We start from the raw sequence: 19,490 nt of genomic DNA on the forward strand, positions 1-19,490 counted from the left end.
CCCCAGCTTTGCGGCTGATTGAATAAGCTTTCCCGAAAGACTTTGTCAAAGCCTTTAGAAAGCCGGGGTACATTCTGTCAGAGGGATTTCCCCAACCCCTTGGGGATGTCACTATTTCACAGCCCAGGAGGTTAATCAGGTGGCATCTTCTGATTCTGAATCTCTCAAGTTTGTTTCTGATCATCAGTTCCACCCTTTGCCATGGACAGAGTGGTTTGTGATGTGGGTGGGGGTGGGGTACGGTGAAGACGAGCAGGGGTTGTGGGGAGGTGGGGGAGACACTAATGAGCTAAATTTTCCTGTTCCCATGGAGGTGGGTTTTCAGGCGGGACCAGGAGTGAGAATCTTGTATCATGCAGTCCCTGCCCACCCCCAACACGTTCTCGTCTCTGGGTGATTTAGTTTGAGGCAGGGTGTGGCTGGCACCCAGTTAGTTACCCACCTCACAGCAGCAAGTAGCTAATTACGATCAATTAAATCTCCATTTGAAGGCAAATTGGTGAGACCACCAGAGTCTTATTCCCCATGTCGGACAGCCCCCCCACTGAGGTGGAATCCCAGCCGTTGCTTGGAGGTGGCTTTCTGGAGCCTCCATTAAGTGGTCCATGTACCACCTACCTCACCCCCACCCCCAGAGCCGTAGGGATCAGAGGGCCACAGCAATAGTCACAGGATATCGTACGAAAGGGTTCCCGCTCCACACTGATGGCCGTTAGCTTTGGCCACACTTAGTTTTGAAGTTTCCAGAGAGCACCTTCAACTGGAGTTGCCATCATGGCCTCCTACCTACATCAATAGTACCAACCTCACCCAGTGTGGCTGCCGACAGCCCACAGCCTCAGGCACTCCAATTGGCCCCCTCAGCTACGCAGTGTCACCTTCTGTCCCTAGTTGAACGTGGCTCTTGGACACTGGCTGTCAATTGGCTCCCTTGGGAAAAATCTCACAGATGGGTAGGATTCGCACAACATCAGATCCAGGATCCGCACATGATTCCAAATGTCTGCTGGAAAATTCAGCCCAAGGTGTCGATTGTTGAATGTGTCTGTTTTATCCTTCTTTTGGATATGGGAACCGCATTGCCATTTCTACTGCTGTTCAGTAACTCCCTCAGATTGGTTATCAATTTTTTTTCTTTGTTCTTTCGTGGGATGTAGGCGTCGCTGACAAGGCCAGCATTTGTTTCCCACCCCTAATTGCCCTTGAACTGTGTGGCATTCTAAGCCATTCCAGAGGGCAGTTAAGAGTCAACCACACTGCTGTGGATCTGGAGTCCAATGTAGGCCAGACCAGTTAAGGGTGGCAGATTTCATTCCCTGAAAGGACATTAGTGAACCAGATGGGTTTTTACAACAATTGGTGATAGTTGTCATGGTCACCATTACTGAGACTAGCTTTATATTCCAGATTTATTAATTGAATTTAAATTCCACCAGCTGCTGTGGTGAACTCTTGTCCCCAGGGCATTAGACTGAGCCTCTGGATTACTAGTCCAATTACATTATCAATATGCCACTGTCTCCCCCAAATTGCTACTTTAGGCCATTTCAGCTATTTCAGATAAATACCAGCGGTCCCTCGGGAAATATTTTTTCTGAGCTCTCTTGACCCTTTGCCACTGATATCAAGGTCTTCCTGTTTGAAGAAGGCATATTACTAATAGTCAGGGGAAGCAATCGTTCTGAATATCGGGTGGAATATTCAGCTGTTGGGTGATGCAAGGGAGGTGGTCACACTGCCATACTACATCAATCATCCATTATACAACTTCCGCCACTAAGGGAAATTGGCTGAGGTTATAACAGGTGATATCAGATCAACTGCCTATTACACCTCATTTTAACTGGAAGGAAAATCAAGTGGGGTTATAATAGGCAATGCTCCAATATTGTCCATTTTGTGCCCTCAACCGAAGGTGATTAACTATGTTGTGCTCATTTTCAGTATCAATTCAATTTGTACTGCATATCACCTCTTTCTTAACTGCACTCTTAACATGTGGTACTGGAAGAATATTTTTAGCCCTTCCTGCTATTGATTTCTCTCGCTGTCTGTTTGCCCTTCTGATCATCCTCTGAACTCTTCCTGTATTTTCATGTTCAGCCCCTACCTATCTCTCGGTGGGATTGGGAGATATTTTTCCTCTTTGTATCCAGTCTAACAAATTTCCACAGGTTTGCTGCCAGTGCCCAGGCTAACAGGAATGTAGAGTCAAAAGTCAGGTAAAAATGCCTTTGTCATCAAGTACCAGTCTCCCTAGCTCACTGAGTCCTGGCGTGTAATAAAGAGACCACAATCCTAGAGGAGGGCAGTCACAAGAGGCTGGCTCCTTGTCATTTGCTTGCAGGACAAGAGGCACTTAGCCCAACTGCAGATTCATTGGCCTCCAGTGCCATGGGTCTGCCAGCCACTCCTTGCAGGGAATGGTGGGACAGTCTTGTTGTACTGTTAGCCTCTCTTTTCTAATGAGCAAAGTTCCTTCCATGATGTTACTGAGATGTTGGTGTGGTGGTAATGCCACTAGACTAGTAATTTAGAGGCCAAGGCTAAAGCTCTCGGGTTAAATCCCATCGCGGCAGCTGGTGGGATTTAAAGTCAATTAGTAAAATCCGGAATATCAAACTGGTGACTATGAAACTCTCATCAATCATTGTAAAAACCCATCTGGTTCATTAATGTCCTTTAAGGAAGGAAATCTGCCATCCTTACCTGGTCTGGCCTACATGTGACTCCAGACCCACAGCAATGTGGTTGACTCTTAAATGGCCTAGCAAGTCACTCAGTTCAAGGGAGATTAGGGATGCCAGCAATACCCACATCCCATGAAAGAACAAAGAAAGAAAGAACAGTGATGGTACTGAATAAACATGTAAACTCCCTAACCAAACATTTAGCACAATATATGACAGCCTAGGAATTATGAACACCAACTTACATTTGGTCCTGGGTTTCCTTGTATGCCGGGGATACCCTATTGGGAAGAGGAACAAAACATTTATCAGATTTACCGCTCCATGTTAGAATCTATCAGCACAGAAAAGACAATGAAACTACCTCGTCTAACACTCAGGCAAAGATTTAAACTATTCCCATTTCACTTGTACCATTACAATGGCCTAAATGAAGATTTGCATTTATAGAGCACTTTCCATGACTTTCAGCTGTCTCAAAGTTCTTTACAGCCATTGAAGTACTTTTTTAAAAAAAAGTGTAGTCACTGTTGTAATGTAGACCACACAGCATCCAATTTGCACACAGCAACCTCCCACAAACAGAAATGAGATAATGGCCAGATTATCTACTTTTTGGGACGTTGATTAAGTGATAATTATTGGCCAAGACACCAGGGATATCTCCCCTGCTCTTCTTCCAAAGAGTGCCACAGGATCTTTTACATCCATCCGAGCAGGCAGATGTGTCTTCAGTTTAACGTTTCATAATTTGGAGGGTAACAGCAAGCTTTAATGCTCCTAAGCTAAGAGAACGGGATGTAAGCTCCTCTGTTCGATAAGGATAGGCTACGCAGTGTATTGATCTGTTCTGTCTTATACCTGAAATGATAAATTGGTCAATGACGTGAAGTGCTGGGGTTCCATTTTGAACATTTCATCTTAACTCTGGCTCATTGGACATTAGAATGTATCAGTATTGAGTAGAAATCTCAAGCTTATTAAATGATTGAATTGTAGATTTTTGTGGCTACTCCGCCTAAGTGTCAGGTACACATACTGTATCTTACCCTCTCCTACCGTAGGTGTGAATGTTCAAGCAGGTTATTCACATGGAAAGGAAACCACATCTTATTCTTTCCCCATTACTAAAACAATTATACTTTCCATCCGGAGTCACCAGATAGCGATCAAGATTACAGCCCCTCCTTGCCTGGGGGACTGCAAAAGCAATTGTAGTGTGGGTCAACTGACTCAGGCCAGACTGATTGATGGAACATTAGAACACTCGGTGGCGCAGGGGGTTCCAAACTATGGGTTGCAACCCGTCAGGGTCACAGGCTGATCATTCGGGGTCGTGAACTCTGGGGTGATAATGGTGAGTGGAGACTCTGGCCGGAACGTGGATATTTTTTCCCTGAATGGTTCGTCAATGGGAACAACTTTTCTCTGCCTTGATTAGTTGTCCTTTTAGTGCCTTGACTGACCGTTCAGTTCAACGCGGATGCGCTTGTAATGGAGGAGGCACTTGTAATGGTCACTGTGGTGAATGGCGGGACACCCCTGCGATTGGTGCCAAGGCTTCATTAGACACATGTATGATTCTTAGCTCCACCATCCCATCAGAGTCTTCAAAGCTATTGTGGACAAAATTATTCACCCAACTTAGCAATCCCCACCCATCCACCGCTCAACAACACCCCCTGCACCCTCCTCCCTCAAATCTCGTTCAATAACTCAACCCGATGCTTACCGCTCTCACTCTGGAGTCAGACAAATATTCAAGCATTAAAGTGGGGTCACAGAGGGGAAAGAATTGGGAGACATTGAGGTAGTGTCTTAATCCATAAAAACATTAGGAACTTCTGCCTCTTTTTGTGTAGATAGGTAACCTATGTGTTAAAGGTTCAGTGGGTGGCACTCTTGCCTCTGACTCAGGACATTGAAAGTTCCTACTTCAAGATTTGAGCACATAGCCTAGGTTGACACTCCAGTGCATTACCGAGGGAGTGCTGCATTGTCAGAAGTGCTGCTTTTTGCATAAGACATTAAACTGAGGCCCAGTCTGCCCACCCAGGTGGGCGTATAAGATCCTCCGGTACTTCTTTTGAAGGAGAGCAGAGGGGATCACCCTTGCCCAATATTTATCCCTCAACCCACATCTGTAAGGTTAATTACCTGGTCATTAACACACTATTGTTTCTAGGAGCTTGCTGTGTGCAAATTGGCTGCTGCATTTCCTACAGTGACTTCACTTCAAAAGCTCTTCATTGACTGTGAAGCACTTTGGACATCCCGAGGTTGTGAAAGATGCTGTAAAAATCCTTCACTTTTGACAGCCTTATAAAAGGCAAAATAAAGGAGATGAGAAGCAAGAGGTAATGATTAAGCCATTGAATGAAAGCAGTCACTTACGGGTAATCCAGGTGGTCCCGTGGTCCCGTTGCCAGGGCTACCAATTTCTCCCTGTCATCAATTAGAAAAGGAGCGTTAGAAAAAGCTGGACACACTATTCAAGTAAAATAAAAGGATCAAGTCAAACTTCATATAAGTCTAGTTGGGAACTAACTTTTTAATCTTTTGAATCATAGAATGTTAGATTCAAACATTTAGCCCATTAAATTCTTCACTAGTATTTCCCTCCACCTGAGCCACTTGGTCTAACTCTGTGATTGAACGAAATGAGAGTCGTTGTAGTCCCAGAGGCTGCTCTCTCACCAGAGAGAGAGAGAGAGAGAGAGAGTTAGAAAGAGCGAGACAACTGATGGTGAGTTTAACCTGAGGGGCACCACACCTCAGGTGAGGGGCAAAGTTGAAAAGGCAGGGCCTTCATGGATGACCTCAGTTGGTACAGGAGTTGAAGAGGTGCTGTTGATATCACTCTGCATTACAAAGCAGCCCTCCAGCCAACTGAGCTAACTGACCCCCCCTTAACTCCGAACCTCTGTTCACTCTCCATATGAAAGGATCTAATTCCCTTTTCAAACTGCTTCAAAATATGTTTTGTCAGCAGGGAACTCCAAATTCTAAGCATTATCTGCAAAATCTTCCATTAATTCTTTGGTGATTCATTTGCTCACCTCTCACATCGCATCAACAACCAGTGAAAGCAATCTTGCATTATTTACCTCATCACAGGCCTTCACGATCTATGAAGCTACCACTAACATCTCAGTTCTTGAACAAAAAGATCTCACATCTTTCTTCATAGCTATAGTCCCTCAGCCCTCATGAGCAACATCCCATTGCATCCATGGAGGACGATTTTAACCAGAGCTCATGCTGAGAGGGAAAGCCACAGGATCGGGTGGAATGTCACTTTTACACCACAGATACCACCCCTTCCCTGCATCATTGCCCCCATCCCTTCTACCAATATCACCCTCCACTAGCTTCAAGGAGACTCAATTGAATTTACCTGAAGAGCTACAAGTGCCTTAATACAACTTGGCACATTGAAGACTGGAAATTGGTCTGGAGCTGCCAACAGCAAGGTAGTTTGGAGACAGGGAAAGCAGGCTCAAGCTGGTAGTGGCCCATTCACTACGTGCCCTGGAGGTGCACTCATGCTCCTCTGGTGGCCACAAAAATAGAGGCTTTCCTTTGCTGGGCCTCAGTTCCAATGCACATACAACTGTCCACTAGTTCTAACCAGTTCCTACTTAAATTATAGCAAATAGGGTCCTATTTACGACAAAGAGTCCCAATTCCCATATTAAAAAGGTGCTTTCACCTGAAACAGGCAGGAGCTTTGAGACCTCAGGTGTGGTAGGCCCCTTTCAAAATGGAGCTCCCCATACTTGCAGTGTTACCGGGGCAGTAAGAAAACCAACCCTATTCTGAGGCTTTTACTGCCCTGTTATTGCCAAGCAGGAGTACTCAAAACGGACACCATCATGTGGGATTGGACTCGCATGCAAGCCAGCTTCCCTTCCCTGCAGGACATTCATGAGCTGGTCAAGCATTTATGGTAATCCAACAGATTTCATGGTTAACTTCTGGTATCAATTCACAAATGAACAGATTTGTTCAATTCAAATTCACAACTAGCCACATCGGGATTTGAACTCACAATCTCTGGGTAGCCCGGCCAGCATTTCTCCACTCATGTGGATTCATGTGCCTTATTCCCATTATCTTGCGGAGGAACCTGGGATTCACTCACTGGCCTTCCCAATTCTACAAGGGTGCATGGGGGTTACCGTGACTAATTTTCCTGCTTGTGCAATTCCTGGGGGCGGGCTGGCGGACAAGTGGTTCACTGGCCTTTTATCCTGTAAAGGAAGCTGCCCGAGGGAGTCTATAGCTCGTTCTGAAATCTCGTGAACTGAGGCAGGCGGCCTATCAAGTCCTCATTGGAAGCTCCTCTGGCTGAGGAATTGCTGGCAATAGAATCACATTCAGCCCAATCCCAATCTACAGTACTGTCATTATAAATGGTCTAGGGCTAGGGTCTGACGTTAGCATTCCTTCTGGGCCAGCTTTCAAAAGATTAAGTTGCTGGATTCCTGCCGAACCTAATTGAATTAATGGTATATAATGATAAATGTGTTACTAAGAACTCCCAACTGAAACATTGAAATCCACAAGCATTGCAGTGCACTAACAAACCAGCAACTTCACTTCCTGAGGTAAATGATTGACAGCGTACTAGTGCATCATTTTCTCCATTGCTCCTACCTTCCTCCCAAAAATTCTGTCTCCAATTTCCCTTCCTTCTAAGCTCTGCAAACTTCCTCAGAGGCTGCGGAGCTGTCTCCTTTACCACAACCCAACCCAATCCCTGTAGATCCCTGGGGTGGTGTTTTCCATTCCAGAGTCTAAGGGCGGGATCTTCCGGACCCGCCTGCTGCCAGGATTGTCCAGTCCCACCAAAAGTCAATGGACCTTTGGTGGAGCCGTCGAATCTCCGGCAGTGGCTCCCCCGACAACAGGGCTAGAAAATCCTGGCCTAAATCTGGTGGTTGAAGCGATTTCCGCTGGAAAGCGGGGTGGCATAACAGCAAGATCTTGTGCTGTTATTAATTATGCAGCCGTGAAGAGCAGGTAGAATCTTGTGGTGGGACAGTCAGGAAGTGGCCCGCCCCACCATCATCTCATAGGTTCCAACATCCAGGCACCATATTTGAAAATGGCACACTGACAGCCATTCACTCTTCCACTTTGCTCCTCGACTCCACCCCGCTGCCCCCCCCAACTAGTCCCGCCTTGGTTTCACCCCTCCCCCGTGCCCAGCCTTGGCACAGCCAGCGTGACGTGCAGCTGATATCTCTCAACGATGGTGTGAAAGGAAGGCAAAAGCAGGTTCTACTGACCTCAAAGTCCAGGAAGAAGTTTACTATGCCAGGTGCAAGCTACTTATATACAGTCGCGAAACAGAATTTCCTAAATTCTCTCTGGGGGGATGCGCTTAATTTGGAGGGTGATAATATTCCGGTGTGTTGGGCTTTTAATGAGCATTCATGAGATACAAATGGGGTTCCCGACGTATAGATCAACAGGAAACTCAACTCTTTAAGCCAACACAAAAGTCTGGAGAACAAGATTCCAAACTATTTTCCTGGTTGGAAAACTGATTTTTGACCTTCCTCCAAAACTTGGTCCCCCACCCACCATGATTCCCAATATTGGCAGGAGTGGAAAATTCTGTCCATGACATGTGGTCCTACTCTCCCTCCTGAGGAAGGCCAATTTGATGGAGTAAGAGTATAAAAGGTTGGACTCAAGCCTCACTGTAGAGTGGAACTTGGAGCCCCAGTGAAGGAGGGGATTTCAATCCAAAGTTGGAAGCCAGGAGTGTGACAGAATACCGTCTACTCGCCTGGACAAGTGCAGCCACATGTAGAAGCTCGACACCATCCAGGACAAAACATTCCACTTTATCAGTAGCCTGAACATTGCCTTAAATATCCAAACTTTCCACCAACACCACTGACTTTCCACCTGACTGCAGCGTTTACCACTTACAAGATACATTATGACAAGTCGTCAGTGTTTCACCACCAATCTCCACCATAGAACAACAAGGGCAGCAGGTGCATGACCAACCAATCACATTCAAGTTCCCCTTCGAGTTGCACACCGTGCCAAAATATAATCAGCGTTCCTTCACCACCGCGTGATTAATATTCTGAACACCAAACCTAACTGGGCTGTGGGGATACCTTCACAATACGGGCTGCAGTGGTTCAAGAAGCAACTCCACCACTACCTTCTGAAGGACAAGAGATAGACAATAAATACTAGCCTTTCCAACTCTGCCCACAGCCCAGGGATGAATGTGATTAAACAAAAAGGTCTTCATGCTAATGCCACAGTGTTATTTCGGAGTCCAGGATCTTTAACATTTGCAAAGTGACTAGAAGAAAGTGGGTTGTTAATTCTGCTGTGTCACAAGGCTTCTACATGAAAGATTAATTTGACTTTTGTGTTTCAGATACTGACAGAGTACAAATGGCATTTTATGCTTCCAAATCTGGTTATTGTGCTTTTTCTTACCATGTTACCCATTGGGCCTGGATCACCTGGGTAGCCCTTTGGACCTCTGGGTCCCCTGGCTCCCTGTAGGATGAATGAAACGTTAATTAGCTCTTTAAGAATTCTCAGTTACAAATTCAGAATGGACTCACTATCACAAAGAAAATAGAGTGAAACCGATGTGCCATGAATTGCATTATCAAGGAGGCAGTCTCTTTGATCCCTGGTTGGTTTGTTGCACCTTACATTCACCACTTCTTAGTGACTATATTGGATAATATTCTTTCTCAGAGTCTTAGCTCATGGGTAAGCCTGACTTTGGTTTGCATTGTTTCTTGGCAATTATTCCTTTTTCACACATTGGTGGTGTAGCTGGGGATAACTTCAGTTCAACAAACAATAATCTCCTCCAGGCACCAACTAGGGTTCAGGATTTTCTTTGAGGGGTGAATTCCCACCATTCCAGCATCCTCACATTGACAAAGGGGCATCTGCTGGCATTGAAGCAAAGGAGAGGGGGTGGTGCCACAGAGCACAGCAACACCTTATATTTATATAGCACTTTTAATGGAATAAACCATCCCAAGGTGCTTCACAGGAGCATTATAAAACAAAGTGTGAGACCAAAACACAAGGAGATCTTCAGGCCAGATGACCAAAGCTTAATTTAAGAGGTAAGCTTTAAGGAACCTCTTAAAGGAGGAAAGAGAGGTAGAGAGGTGCAGGGAGGCAATTCCAGTGCTTAGGGCCTAGACAACTGACAGCCACCAGTAAAGGACCAATTAAAGTAGTGGATGATCAAGAGGCTAGAATTAGAGGAGTGCAGCTACCTCAGAGGATTGTGGGGCTGGAGGAGGCTACAGAGATAGGGAGGGGTGAGGCCATGGAGGGATTTGAAAACAAGGATGAGAATTTTAAAATCAAGAAGTTGCTGGACTGGGAGCCAGTGAGCACAGTGGTAATAGCCAAATGGAAGTTGGGGCAAGTTATGACAGCCAGTCGAGTTTTGGACATTCGCAACCAGGAATAAACATGTTAGGCATTGTCCATGATGATGGACAACGGTGCATTCATTATTGGGATGGTGTGCACCCAATGCAGCCTGGAAATTCCCAGCTGTTAGGATCTGATTCAGATGGATCTCTGGGTTCAAAGAGGGGGAGGCCCAATACCTGGAGGTGGTGTAATGTAGGTGGGCTTGGCGGTGGGGGGGGGGGGGGGGGGGGGGGGGGGTGTTGGGGGGAGTGCCAGACCATTAATATACCAGGCTTGTTTTCAGGGGTCTGGAAGACTACCCTTCTCAACCCCACGCTAATAAAGAGGATCTACCTTTTGAACTCATTTTGAACATGCACAACCTGGTCCAGGCCAATCCAAAAACGGCAATAACGATTCAATATACATGATAGGGTCCTGATTTGTATTTTAAATGGGTATAAGTGCCTGACTGCCCAGGGAATAGGAGGTGTGGGCTGCATTGGTGTGTGGGAGGCAGGTGGGCACTTACTGACCTCCATATCCAAAGAGGATGGAGGCCTGTAAGCTCACCTCACGTTTGTGGAAGAGCATTTCACAAACTCTGTTCAGGATGGGGAGCAGCGTTATTATCGGCGAGACATTCCTCCCCAATTCTTGCCACAGTATATGAGTGGGTCTGGTTGTTGGGGTTCGGCTCAGCCTGTAAGGGCCAACAGCAAAGTACCAGACCATATACACTGACCAAACCTACACTGGAATTAGATTGTTCAAGTAAACGATACAAACCTCTTGTCCTGGACGTCCCATATCGCCTTTAAATCCCCTAGGTCCTGGTCGGCCAGGCTCTCCCTGAGAAAAAGGAAGGCAAAGTGTTCAGGAGTCACAGCAGCAGGAGTGCACATTGGGTAGGTGGAATGACCATCCCACCCTTATACTGAGTTAACAAAAATACCACATTGATGGTTCACCATCAACCTTCTCAAGCACCAGAGATGGGCAATAGACTGTCAGCGATGCCCAAATCTTGAGAGTAAATAATTTGTTGATCAAGAGCTGAGATTGCAGCTGATTTTTTCCTTCTCTATCCCCAATGTTAAGTCATATTGTAGCATCTCTAACGAATGCCCTCAGCACTCTCCCATATGGGCCCATGCGTGCTCAGATATTCACACAGGCAGAACTGCCTCCCAAACATTAGAGGTATAAAAGTTTAACATTCGGGGACAGGACAATTTCTGCTCTCTTAGGTGGTGAAATGAAGGTCAGAGAACAAGTCCAACCTGCTTGATGGCACACGGTGTCATGCTAAAATTATGTGAGATGACAGACTTAAGTTGGATGTCAGTGTCTACACTGCCAGGTCAGAGTCGGTGTGAGGCAGGAGTCACTTGCACTGACTCGCAAGAAACCTCTGGCACTTTAACCTTAGCAGAAATCTTTGAATTTACTTATATCATTCCCGAGGTGCTTCCAGTTTGCAGCAGGGGCTCAGCAAACAACAAATTTGCCCGCAATCTCCATAATTAAAATATAGACAGATGGCACAGCCGCTTCTTGCTATTCATTACCACTTTGAGAGACAACGTTGACTCTTATAATAGTTTTCCTGAATTTCTGTTAAATGCACTGCTTCAAGGTTTGGCTAACATATGGGCACATCTGGATAGTTTTGTGCATCTGGTGTGTGTTATGCTGTTGAAAATTCCAGAATTGTTTGGTTACCATGGTTCCTGGCCTTTATTAGTCTACAGTGCTGTAAATCATATTAAAATCCAAGAGAGTTCTATTCTTACTGGGCCACAGAAGTTGTGTTCAACGCCCTGGGGCAAAAGTTGATTTTGGTCTAATTTATGGGCATGTATACATTACACATTCCACCCCCTCCCCCACACTATGAACAGGAGGATTGAGGCCTACCTGAAATTGAGCCTCATTTGATTCATTTGGACATGCTGCTGATGCCTTCGGAAGCAGCTCGCCCATTGCCAGCCCTGTTCAGATTTTGGCCAACAAGAGTCTTTAGTTAATCACCCGAGAGGCTGGCGGGGGTGGTGAGGTGCATCAGCAAGAAGAGCAGGACTGGGGGCTGATCATGGGCCAGTAGTGGCCCTCAGCTGGTGCACTGCGGACCTAGAGGAGTACACCTGGCTCCACATCAAGCTTCAAAATACAGACTTACTTAACAGTTCAGTGTCAGCCACTAATAAGCCTCAGCCAGAACAGGAAAAGCCAAATAGAGTAGGCCCAACCATTTGCTCTGCTCAGGACAGCCTCATTCCCCTGAAGGGTCCTTAAAGAGGACATTAAGGCATGCAAGGGACGTCAGGCCTGTCTTAGGTGGCTGCCAGAAAAAAAGTGACTGACTCATGGAGTTGGATTCTTTTCAGTCACAACTGAGACTCAGGAGACAGCACCTGGAAACTGGTTCAATTGACACTTGTTCTAGGCCCAAGGAACAATTTCTCCCCTCCAGTTTAACATGAAGTAGTGTTGCGAGCTTTGCCTTTTCTATACTGTTTATTGTCATATTTTCCCCTTATAAAAACTTGGTCTCATTCACCCACCACCTTTCTTGACGTATTTCCAAACTTTGCTCATAACTCAGTCCCCTGACAACACAAGGCTCATTTTCACTTTTAGCATGGTTGGAAATTGGGTGAGAGTGGATTAGGTGCTCGATCATTATAAACCTGTTGTGCAAAGGAAAATTGGCCAGGATGTATAACAGCTCTGGTAGCCCCACTTCAGCTTCTTGTCCTTTCTACAATGCACAGCACCTTTCAAGTGGTTTTCTTTTAATCCAACTCAGAAAAGTTATATTGACCATGCAGGGGGTACAAGATTCACCAGAAGGATACCAGGGCCAAAAGGTTAAATTATTAAGGAGGGGCAATATAGGTTAGGCTTGTAGGCCATGGGGTTTAGAAGATTGAGGGGTTATCTGATTGAGGAGTACAAGGCATTTAAAGCTAATGGTTGATGGGAACGATTTACTCTGGTGGGGGAGCCCAGAGCAAGGGGACATAATCTGAAAATTAGAGCCAGGCTGTTCAGAAGGCAAACCAGGAAACACTTCTTAACACAAAGTGTAGTGGAAATCTGGAACTCTCTCCCCAGTAAAGCTGTTGGGGCCTGTGGATTGACTGGAACTTTCCAGACTGAGATTAATAGATTTGTGTTGGGTAAATGTATAAGGACTATTGACCAAAGGCAGATAAATGAAGTTGAGATACAGATTAGCCATACTCTAATGAAATGAGGGAACCAGGTCAAGGGGCTGAATGGCCTCCACCTATTTCTATGTTCTCTTCTCAGGTCTGTCACAGATTCAATTCAATTCATGTCATTATTGTCCATACAGAAATTTGTTTTGGCTACATTATTCATTTGTTAAAATAATATGTAAATTTATAACAATAAAAGAAAGAAGATTGCCCTATCAAAGACCTAACTTTAATTAAATATGGACGAAAAACTATTCCAATAAATTAAAATAATCAGAGAGTCTTGGCCTGAGTGCATTTCCTCAACCGCACAAACTCCTGTTAAAAGTCCTTATAGAGAAAGGCATATATCCCATTGAGAAACCTTGCATGTGTCAACGAGGCAAGGAGATAGGGGGTAGAGTCAGAAACAACAGCAGGTTGGTAACCTGCATGATATCTGATACAGCTGAGACATCAGAAATATCATCTTGAATCAAAGCTACATTCGGCAAAGCAGAAATATTGGCATCTTCACAGCGTTTCCAGAGTGAGGCAAATCAACATCTGTTTCATAGCAAAAAAGCTTGAACACGTGTATTGCAGACTTTTAACAAGCCTTTATCAAGTTTCACTTTCTGCCCAACATTGTATAAATAGGAGGGATTCACTCATGGGCACAGTTTGAGAGGAACTTACGAACAGTGGCAGTGTACACACTTCATTTTTCTCATCACATGTTTACACCAGGAGAGAACCATTGTGTTAATTAATAAGTAACAATCAATGGGCTGAGATCCACTGATGAATGAGTGGAGCTTCCTCCCAATTACTCTTCTATTTTGGTCAAGAGGTATCAGTTAAGAATATATTTACCGGCTCGCCACTAATTCCAGGAGGACCTTCATGTCCTGGTTGACCATCAGGACCAACATCTCCCTATGGAGCAAAGTAATAAGAAATACATGTGACTTTGCTGCAACTTAAATTCAGTTAATACACCTGAATATAAAGCTAGTCTCAGTAATGGTGACCATGTAAACTCTCATCGATTGTTGTAAAAACCCATCTGGTTCACTATTGTCTTTTAGGGAAGGAAATCTGGCACCCTTACCCGGTCTGGCCTACATGTGACTCCAGACCCACAGCAATGTGGTTGACTCTTAACTGCCCTCTGCAATGGCCTAGCAAGCCACTCAGTTCAATGGTAATTAGGGATGGGCAACAAATGTGGCTTTGCCAGCGATGCCCAGATCCCATGAAAGACAAAAGAAAAAACAAAAATCAATGCTGATCAGGCAGTCATTTTATCAGCTCTCTTCTCCACTATCTTTCAGTCCTTCTGACATGATACAAAAGGTGTGGTATGATGGAAAAGATTCACATTATCCCTGACTCATCCAAGACAGGCCCATTCCCAAAGGACAGGATGTGGCATCAGTCACCAGGCATTCTTTCAGTAACTGCATAACCATTGATTGTACAAGTCTTCAGAGACAGGCAGAATTGTTCCTTGTGATAGAGACCACCAGAATGTGAACTCCATTTGATCAGTTATCCACTTTAGTGGGCTCATAGAGTCTAGATGATTATGGGATGACCTATTTGAGGTGTCTGAGATGATTATAGGAGTTGATTGCATAAACAGAGAGAAATTCTGGTGGGGAAGTCCAGAACAAGGAGGCAATGGCATTAAAATCAGAGCTAGACCATTCTGGGGTGATATCAAGAAGAACTTTTCACACAAAAGGGAGTGGAAGTCTGGAACTCTCTCTCCCCACCAAAAGCTGTTGGGTCTGGGTGGATGATGCGGGGGTCAATTGAAAATTTCAAAACTGAGATTGATAGATCTTTGTTGGGTAAGGATAGGGTTATAGCGTCAAGTTAGGTAAATGGAGTTAAGGCACACGTCATTCGTGATTTAATTGAATGGCAGGAAAGGTTTGAGGGGCTGAATGGCCTTCTCCTGTTCTTGCATTCTTTACCATCAATTCTTTCCATTGCTTTTGAATCTTACCTTAGGTCCCCTAACTCCTCTTAGACCTGGAGGTCCTGGCAGTCCTGATTCACCGGGAGGACCCTTGAGAATAGGAGAAGTTATAATATTATTCAGGCAAACATCTGGAGTTGTACAGATGTGTGTTAGTTACAATAATGCAAGGAGCATCAGCATGGTGTATTCCTACCATCCCCCATCCTACCTCATTGCTAAACAGGTGCAGGACACATGAAGCCCAGCTGGAGCATTTGCCATAGGTTATACCCTAGGGGAATCTAGGGTATAGGCATGGTCCTTTAGCCACTAAGACACCAGGATCTTTAGCTCGGCAGAAAGCAGGTCTCAATTGGGCTTTACCATCCTACCGGGCATTGCAAGATTTGAGGTGCCCTCCCTCATCTTTATTCTTCAACCTTTCCCAGGAAATCCCTTCAGGAATTAATCACCGTCCACTTGGGACCTTTACAAGTTCCTTCATGAGTTCCAATTCTCAGCTGGCATTGAATTCACTGATGAACGTTAAGGCGGGGTGGGGGGGGGGTGGCGGTGGTGGTGGTGGCGGGATGCGGGGGTGGGGGGGGTGGCGAATGGGACGGAATTTGTGGGGTAGCTAGGGAGGTCACTCAGATATGCCTCCCACCACCCCCCATCCCAACCATGACATAGGAGGGGTGTGTGAGGGAGCTACCCTGACTCTTGCCCATTCCACACCCCCACTGCTGAAGTCTAACTAGCCACCGCAAATGGGGTGGGGTCCCAGCAGAGCTAATGGGAAATATCCATTTTCTGGCCTTAGTTACCATCCAGTTTTATGCCTCATTGTGTTTAAACAGGTGGATCAGAAAGTAATTGTACAGCCAAACATTATTGGAGAGGATCCTTTTTCCAAATGGAGTTTATATGTATAAATCTTTTCCTATAGAAACACTTAAATTCTTCTAAGCTACTTTTAAAAACATGGCCATTAATCCATTAAATGAACACACTGAAGCCTGTGTCAAACAGCACACTAAGGGATCTAGCAAATGCACACTGAGGGATTCACTTCTGCAGTATTTTAAAACAGTTGTTTCCTATCATTTATGCAAACACACTAACCAATGTTATCCCAGAGGAAATTAAACTCCTTAGGTTGTGTGTAATAAATACATTTCCTTCGGATTTTCATTCATCTCCTCAGAAGAAAGTAGATAGTTCCTACTGCTGATTAAGGGGCTTCCAGAGAGTCTCTGCTGACTAATACAAGCTACACATACACAGAAGACGTGCAAAATTTGGCATTGAATTATGTGAGGGACTTGATGTACAAAGAAAAATAAATCACCTTTGCATATGAGAAGTGAAATATATAGCAATATTTGTGTGGTTCTCTCTGTTGTGTAACTCAGATACAACAGGAATTGATTGATTTGATCCCTTGGTCAAAAGGCTCCTGGCTATGCATGTAAAACCATCTCAATTACCTGCTCACCACCTTCTCCGTCATTTCCTGGAGGTCCCTGTGCAGAAAAAACAAACATTTATCAAAACAAATCATACAAGACAAGAACTTGGAAGGAAAAACTTACTTTCTCATGCATGAGGGAACACTAGGGCCATCATCCATGGCCCAGTGAAGGTTGCTGTTCTTATCACAGACTCTTCCCTTGAAGAACAGCAGGAAGCACTCACAGGCTGAATAACAGTCTGACAGGCCACTCCGTGAATACCCCTTCCATGGCTGTCAACATCTGTACACCAGCCAATAGGTCAGTTAGTCCTATACAATTCCCATTGTCCTCACAATTTACTCATTGGACGTAATTATCACGCCTGGACGTCAACCCAACATTCAGAGTCATCGGGGCCAGAGTGGGGATATCCGCAGCAGGGTCATTCTAACATAAAGAGGTAGAAATGTTATCATTAGGTCAAAGGCTCTCCCCAACGAAAAACAGCACACATGGGGCTGAATTTTCTGATTGGGGGGGTGGGCCCAATTGCCACCCATGATCGAGTCTGTGCCATTTTACACAGGTGGGCCAAGTAAGGCCCACCCAGCATAATGCATGACTCCTGAGGATAGCAGGGTGGGCAGGTGGTGGCGGGAGTGCATTGTCCGCTGGGTCTAACGTCGGCCCCGGCGGCCTGTTCAGCTGAAGCGCTGGCAGCCTTTGCAAGGATGCTCACAATGTCAAGTGGAAGGGCTCACCAGAGGGCTTCTGGGGGGCGGGCCCGGCCGGAGGGTAGTGCGGGGGGCCAGGGTGCCCCTCATTTCTCAGATGACTACCTTGTTGCCCGACTCGAGAGGGTGACAGCGCGGCAGGAGGTGCTGGTTCCCCAGGACAGGAGGAGGAGGCCCCCCCCCCCCAACATGATGAAACATGCCTGGGAGGAGGTGGCGACCTCCCGCGATGTGGTGCAGCACGCCTGGGTCTAGTGTCGCAAGCACTTCAACGACTTGTTGCGCTCTAGCAGGGTGACATTGGCCATTTAATCCAGCAGGTTAGCTTACCCCCCCTGCTGTACCACCCCCTGCCCACCCAAGTCTGAGTGTAGTGACTGCATTGAATCATTGATGGCATTTGTTCTTTGCTGTCTGGGCCAGCAGATATTGCCCTGCCTAGGTCAGCCTGAGAGGGTGGTGAGGAGATGTGCTTTGCCCCCGCAGCATGTGTTACATACACTAAGTCGCACATGACTGGTTTAGGGGCAACCTGGAGGAGCTGCACCTAGGCACTGTGTTTGAACTCCAGGACGTGTCCAAGTCAGGGTGATGACATGCTGGGAGGGGAGCTTCAAGGTGGCATGGCAATGAACAATCTGCTGCTCTCTGCGCTCCACGTGCTTGCGCCTCCTTGCTACGGAAGGATATACCGTGTTGTGCCTTATGTGATGTAGGCAGCGTGTGGCCAAAGGGATTGGTGGTGGGGAGCAGGCCTAGCATCTTTGTGTGAGTGTTCGGCAGCAGCGGGGTGAGGAGGCACTGGAGCCCTGATATATCCCACTCTGGCTGGGGTGGGCCGTGCGCAGAGAGAGCCCATGTACAATTTGGATTATTCAACGCACGCCTCTCATTTTCAGGAGAAGAATGCTCATAACGTGGCAGAGCGTGCGAGGACTGGCGGTGGCCAGGTGCAGATCGCCATTCTTAGCCGCTTACAACAGGAGGCGCTGGATCTGGAGTGGCGCCATGCGCCCAGGTCCACTGGTGTTGGTGAGGCTGGGGTACCATGGCCAGGTATTTATGCCCAGCAGCAAGGTCAGCATTGTTCTCCCAACAGCCATAGCAGTGATGAACGTTAATTGATTTTATTTTGCAACATGGCTTGACCATTGGCTAAGGAAGGATGAGCGCATAATGATGCGGGGAACAGGGATGCACATTGACATTGGATCAGTTAACATGGAGACAATGTCCTGGTTCTTCCTTTCAGCATCATCGGAGCAGGGCCGGGAGGAGGAGCAGCAGAGGCCCCTCTCACACCTGAGGGGCCTGCACCTCAGACATATTGAGGTAGCTGCTTCTCCGCCTGTGTACCCTGACAGCAGGATAGTGGCATCTTCTGCGGCTCCTTCCGCCTCGGGCTACCTCTTGGCCCTGCGCCTCTCTTCCCAAAGGCTCCTCTCGAGGCTGAATGTGCCCTCCTGGCCTCCTCCCACTTCTAGCCCTCCCTTCCTCCTCAGAGGAACTGCCTCCAGTGAACAGTTCAGCTCCCATTCCCAGGCTAAGGGAAGGCTTCCTGAAACCTGCAGGCCCAGAAAAGATTCCTCACTGCAGACTGCTGACTTGAATGTTAAGAGTCCAGAAAAAGCAGCAGGTATACGTTTTGAAGTATTGCAGGTCACACAGGCAAGTTTCAAAAACATTTTAAAAAATCAATAATTGACTGCGCACACTCGCGACCCCAGTGAACCCTCTTACCCCGCCCATGGATGAGGTTCATACAAATGTTGCGCCCGTGTGCCGACCCGAAGATTGCATGGATGCCGAAAATTCAGTGTTGATTGGTGAGCCAAGGGCCTGAAGTGGCCCATTAATTAATGGTGGGCGCAAGTTGGACATCATCGCGCGCCCGCCCAACGAAATATCGCGATGGTGCGCGGTGACTTTGGGACACTCGCCTGATGTCACTGCATGTCACTTAATGCGCGGACATGTGCCCCCCCCACCCCCCCCTCCCC

The 19,490-nt window shown here is 46.4% G+C and overlaps 1 protein-coding gene across 1 annotated transcript in view; it reads right to left on the reverse strand.

Annotated features, from left to right (window-relative positions):
* Positions 1-19,490, reverse strand: part of col6a1 (collagen, type VI, alpha 1) — a 99,572-nt gene that overhangs the window by 45,748 nt on the left and 34,334 nt on the right. The window contains exons 18-24 of the mRNA XM_041200627.1: positions 16,790-16,825; positions 15,345-15,407; positions 14,204-14,266; positions 10,911-10,973; positions 9,168-9,230; positions 5,085-5,135; positions 2,936-2,971 (exon numbers count right to left, since the gene is read on the reverse strand). Coding sequence (XP_041056561.1) covers positions 2,936-2,971; positions 5,085-5,135; positions 9,168-9,230; positions 10,911-10,973; positions 14,204-14,266; positions 15,345-15,407; positions 16,790-16,825 — 375 coding nt within the window. The remainder of the gene's footprint in view (positions 1-2,935; positions 2,972-5,084; positions 5,136-9,167; positions 9,231-10,910; positions 10,974-14,203; positions 14,267-15,344; positions 15,408-16,789; positions 16,826-19,490) is intronic.

Source organism: Carcharodon carcharias, chromosome 12 (assembly GCF_017639515.1).
Source record: "Carcharodon carcharias isolate sCarCar2 chromosome 12, sCarCar2.pri, whole genome shotgun sequence".
Classification (NCBI taxonomy): Eukaryota; Metazoa; Chordata; class Chondrichthyes; order Lamniformes; family Lamnidae; genus Carcharodon; species Carcharodon carcharias.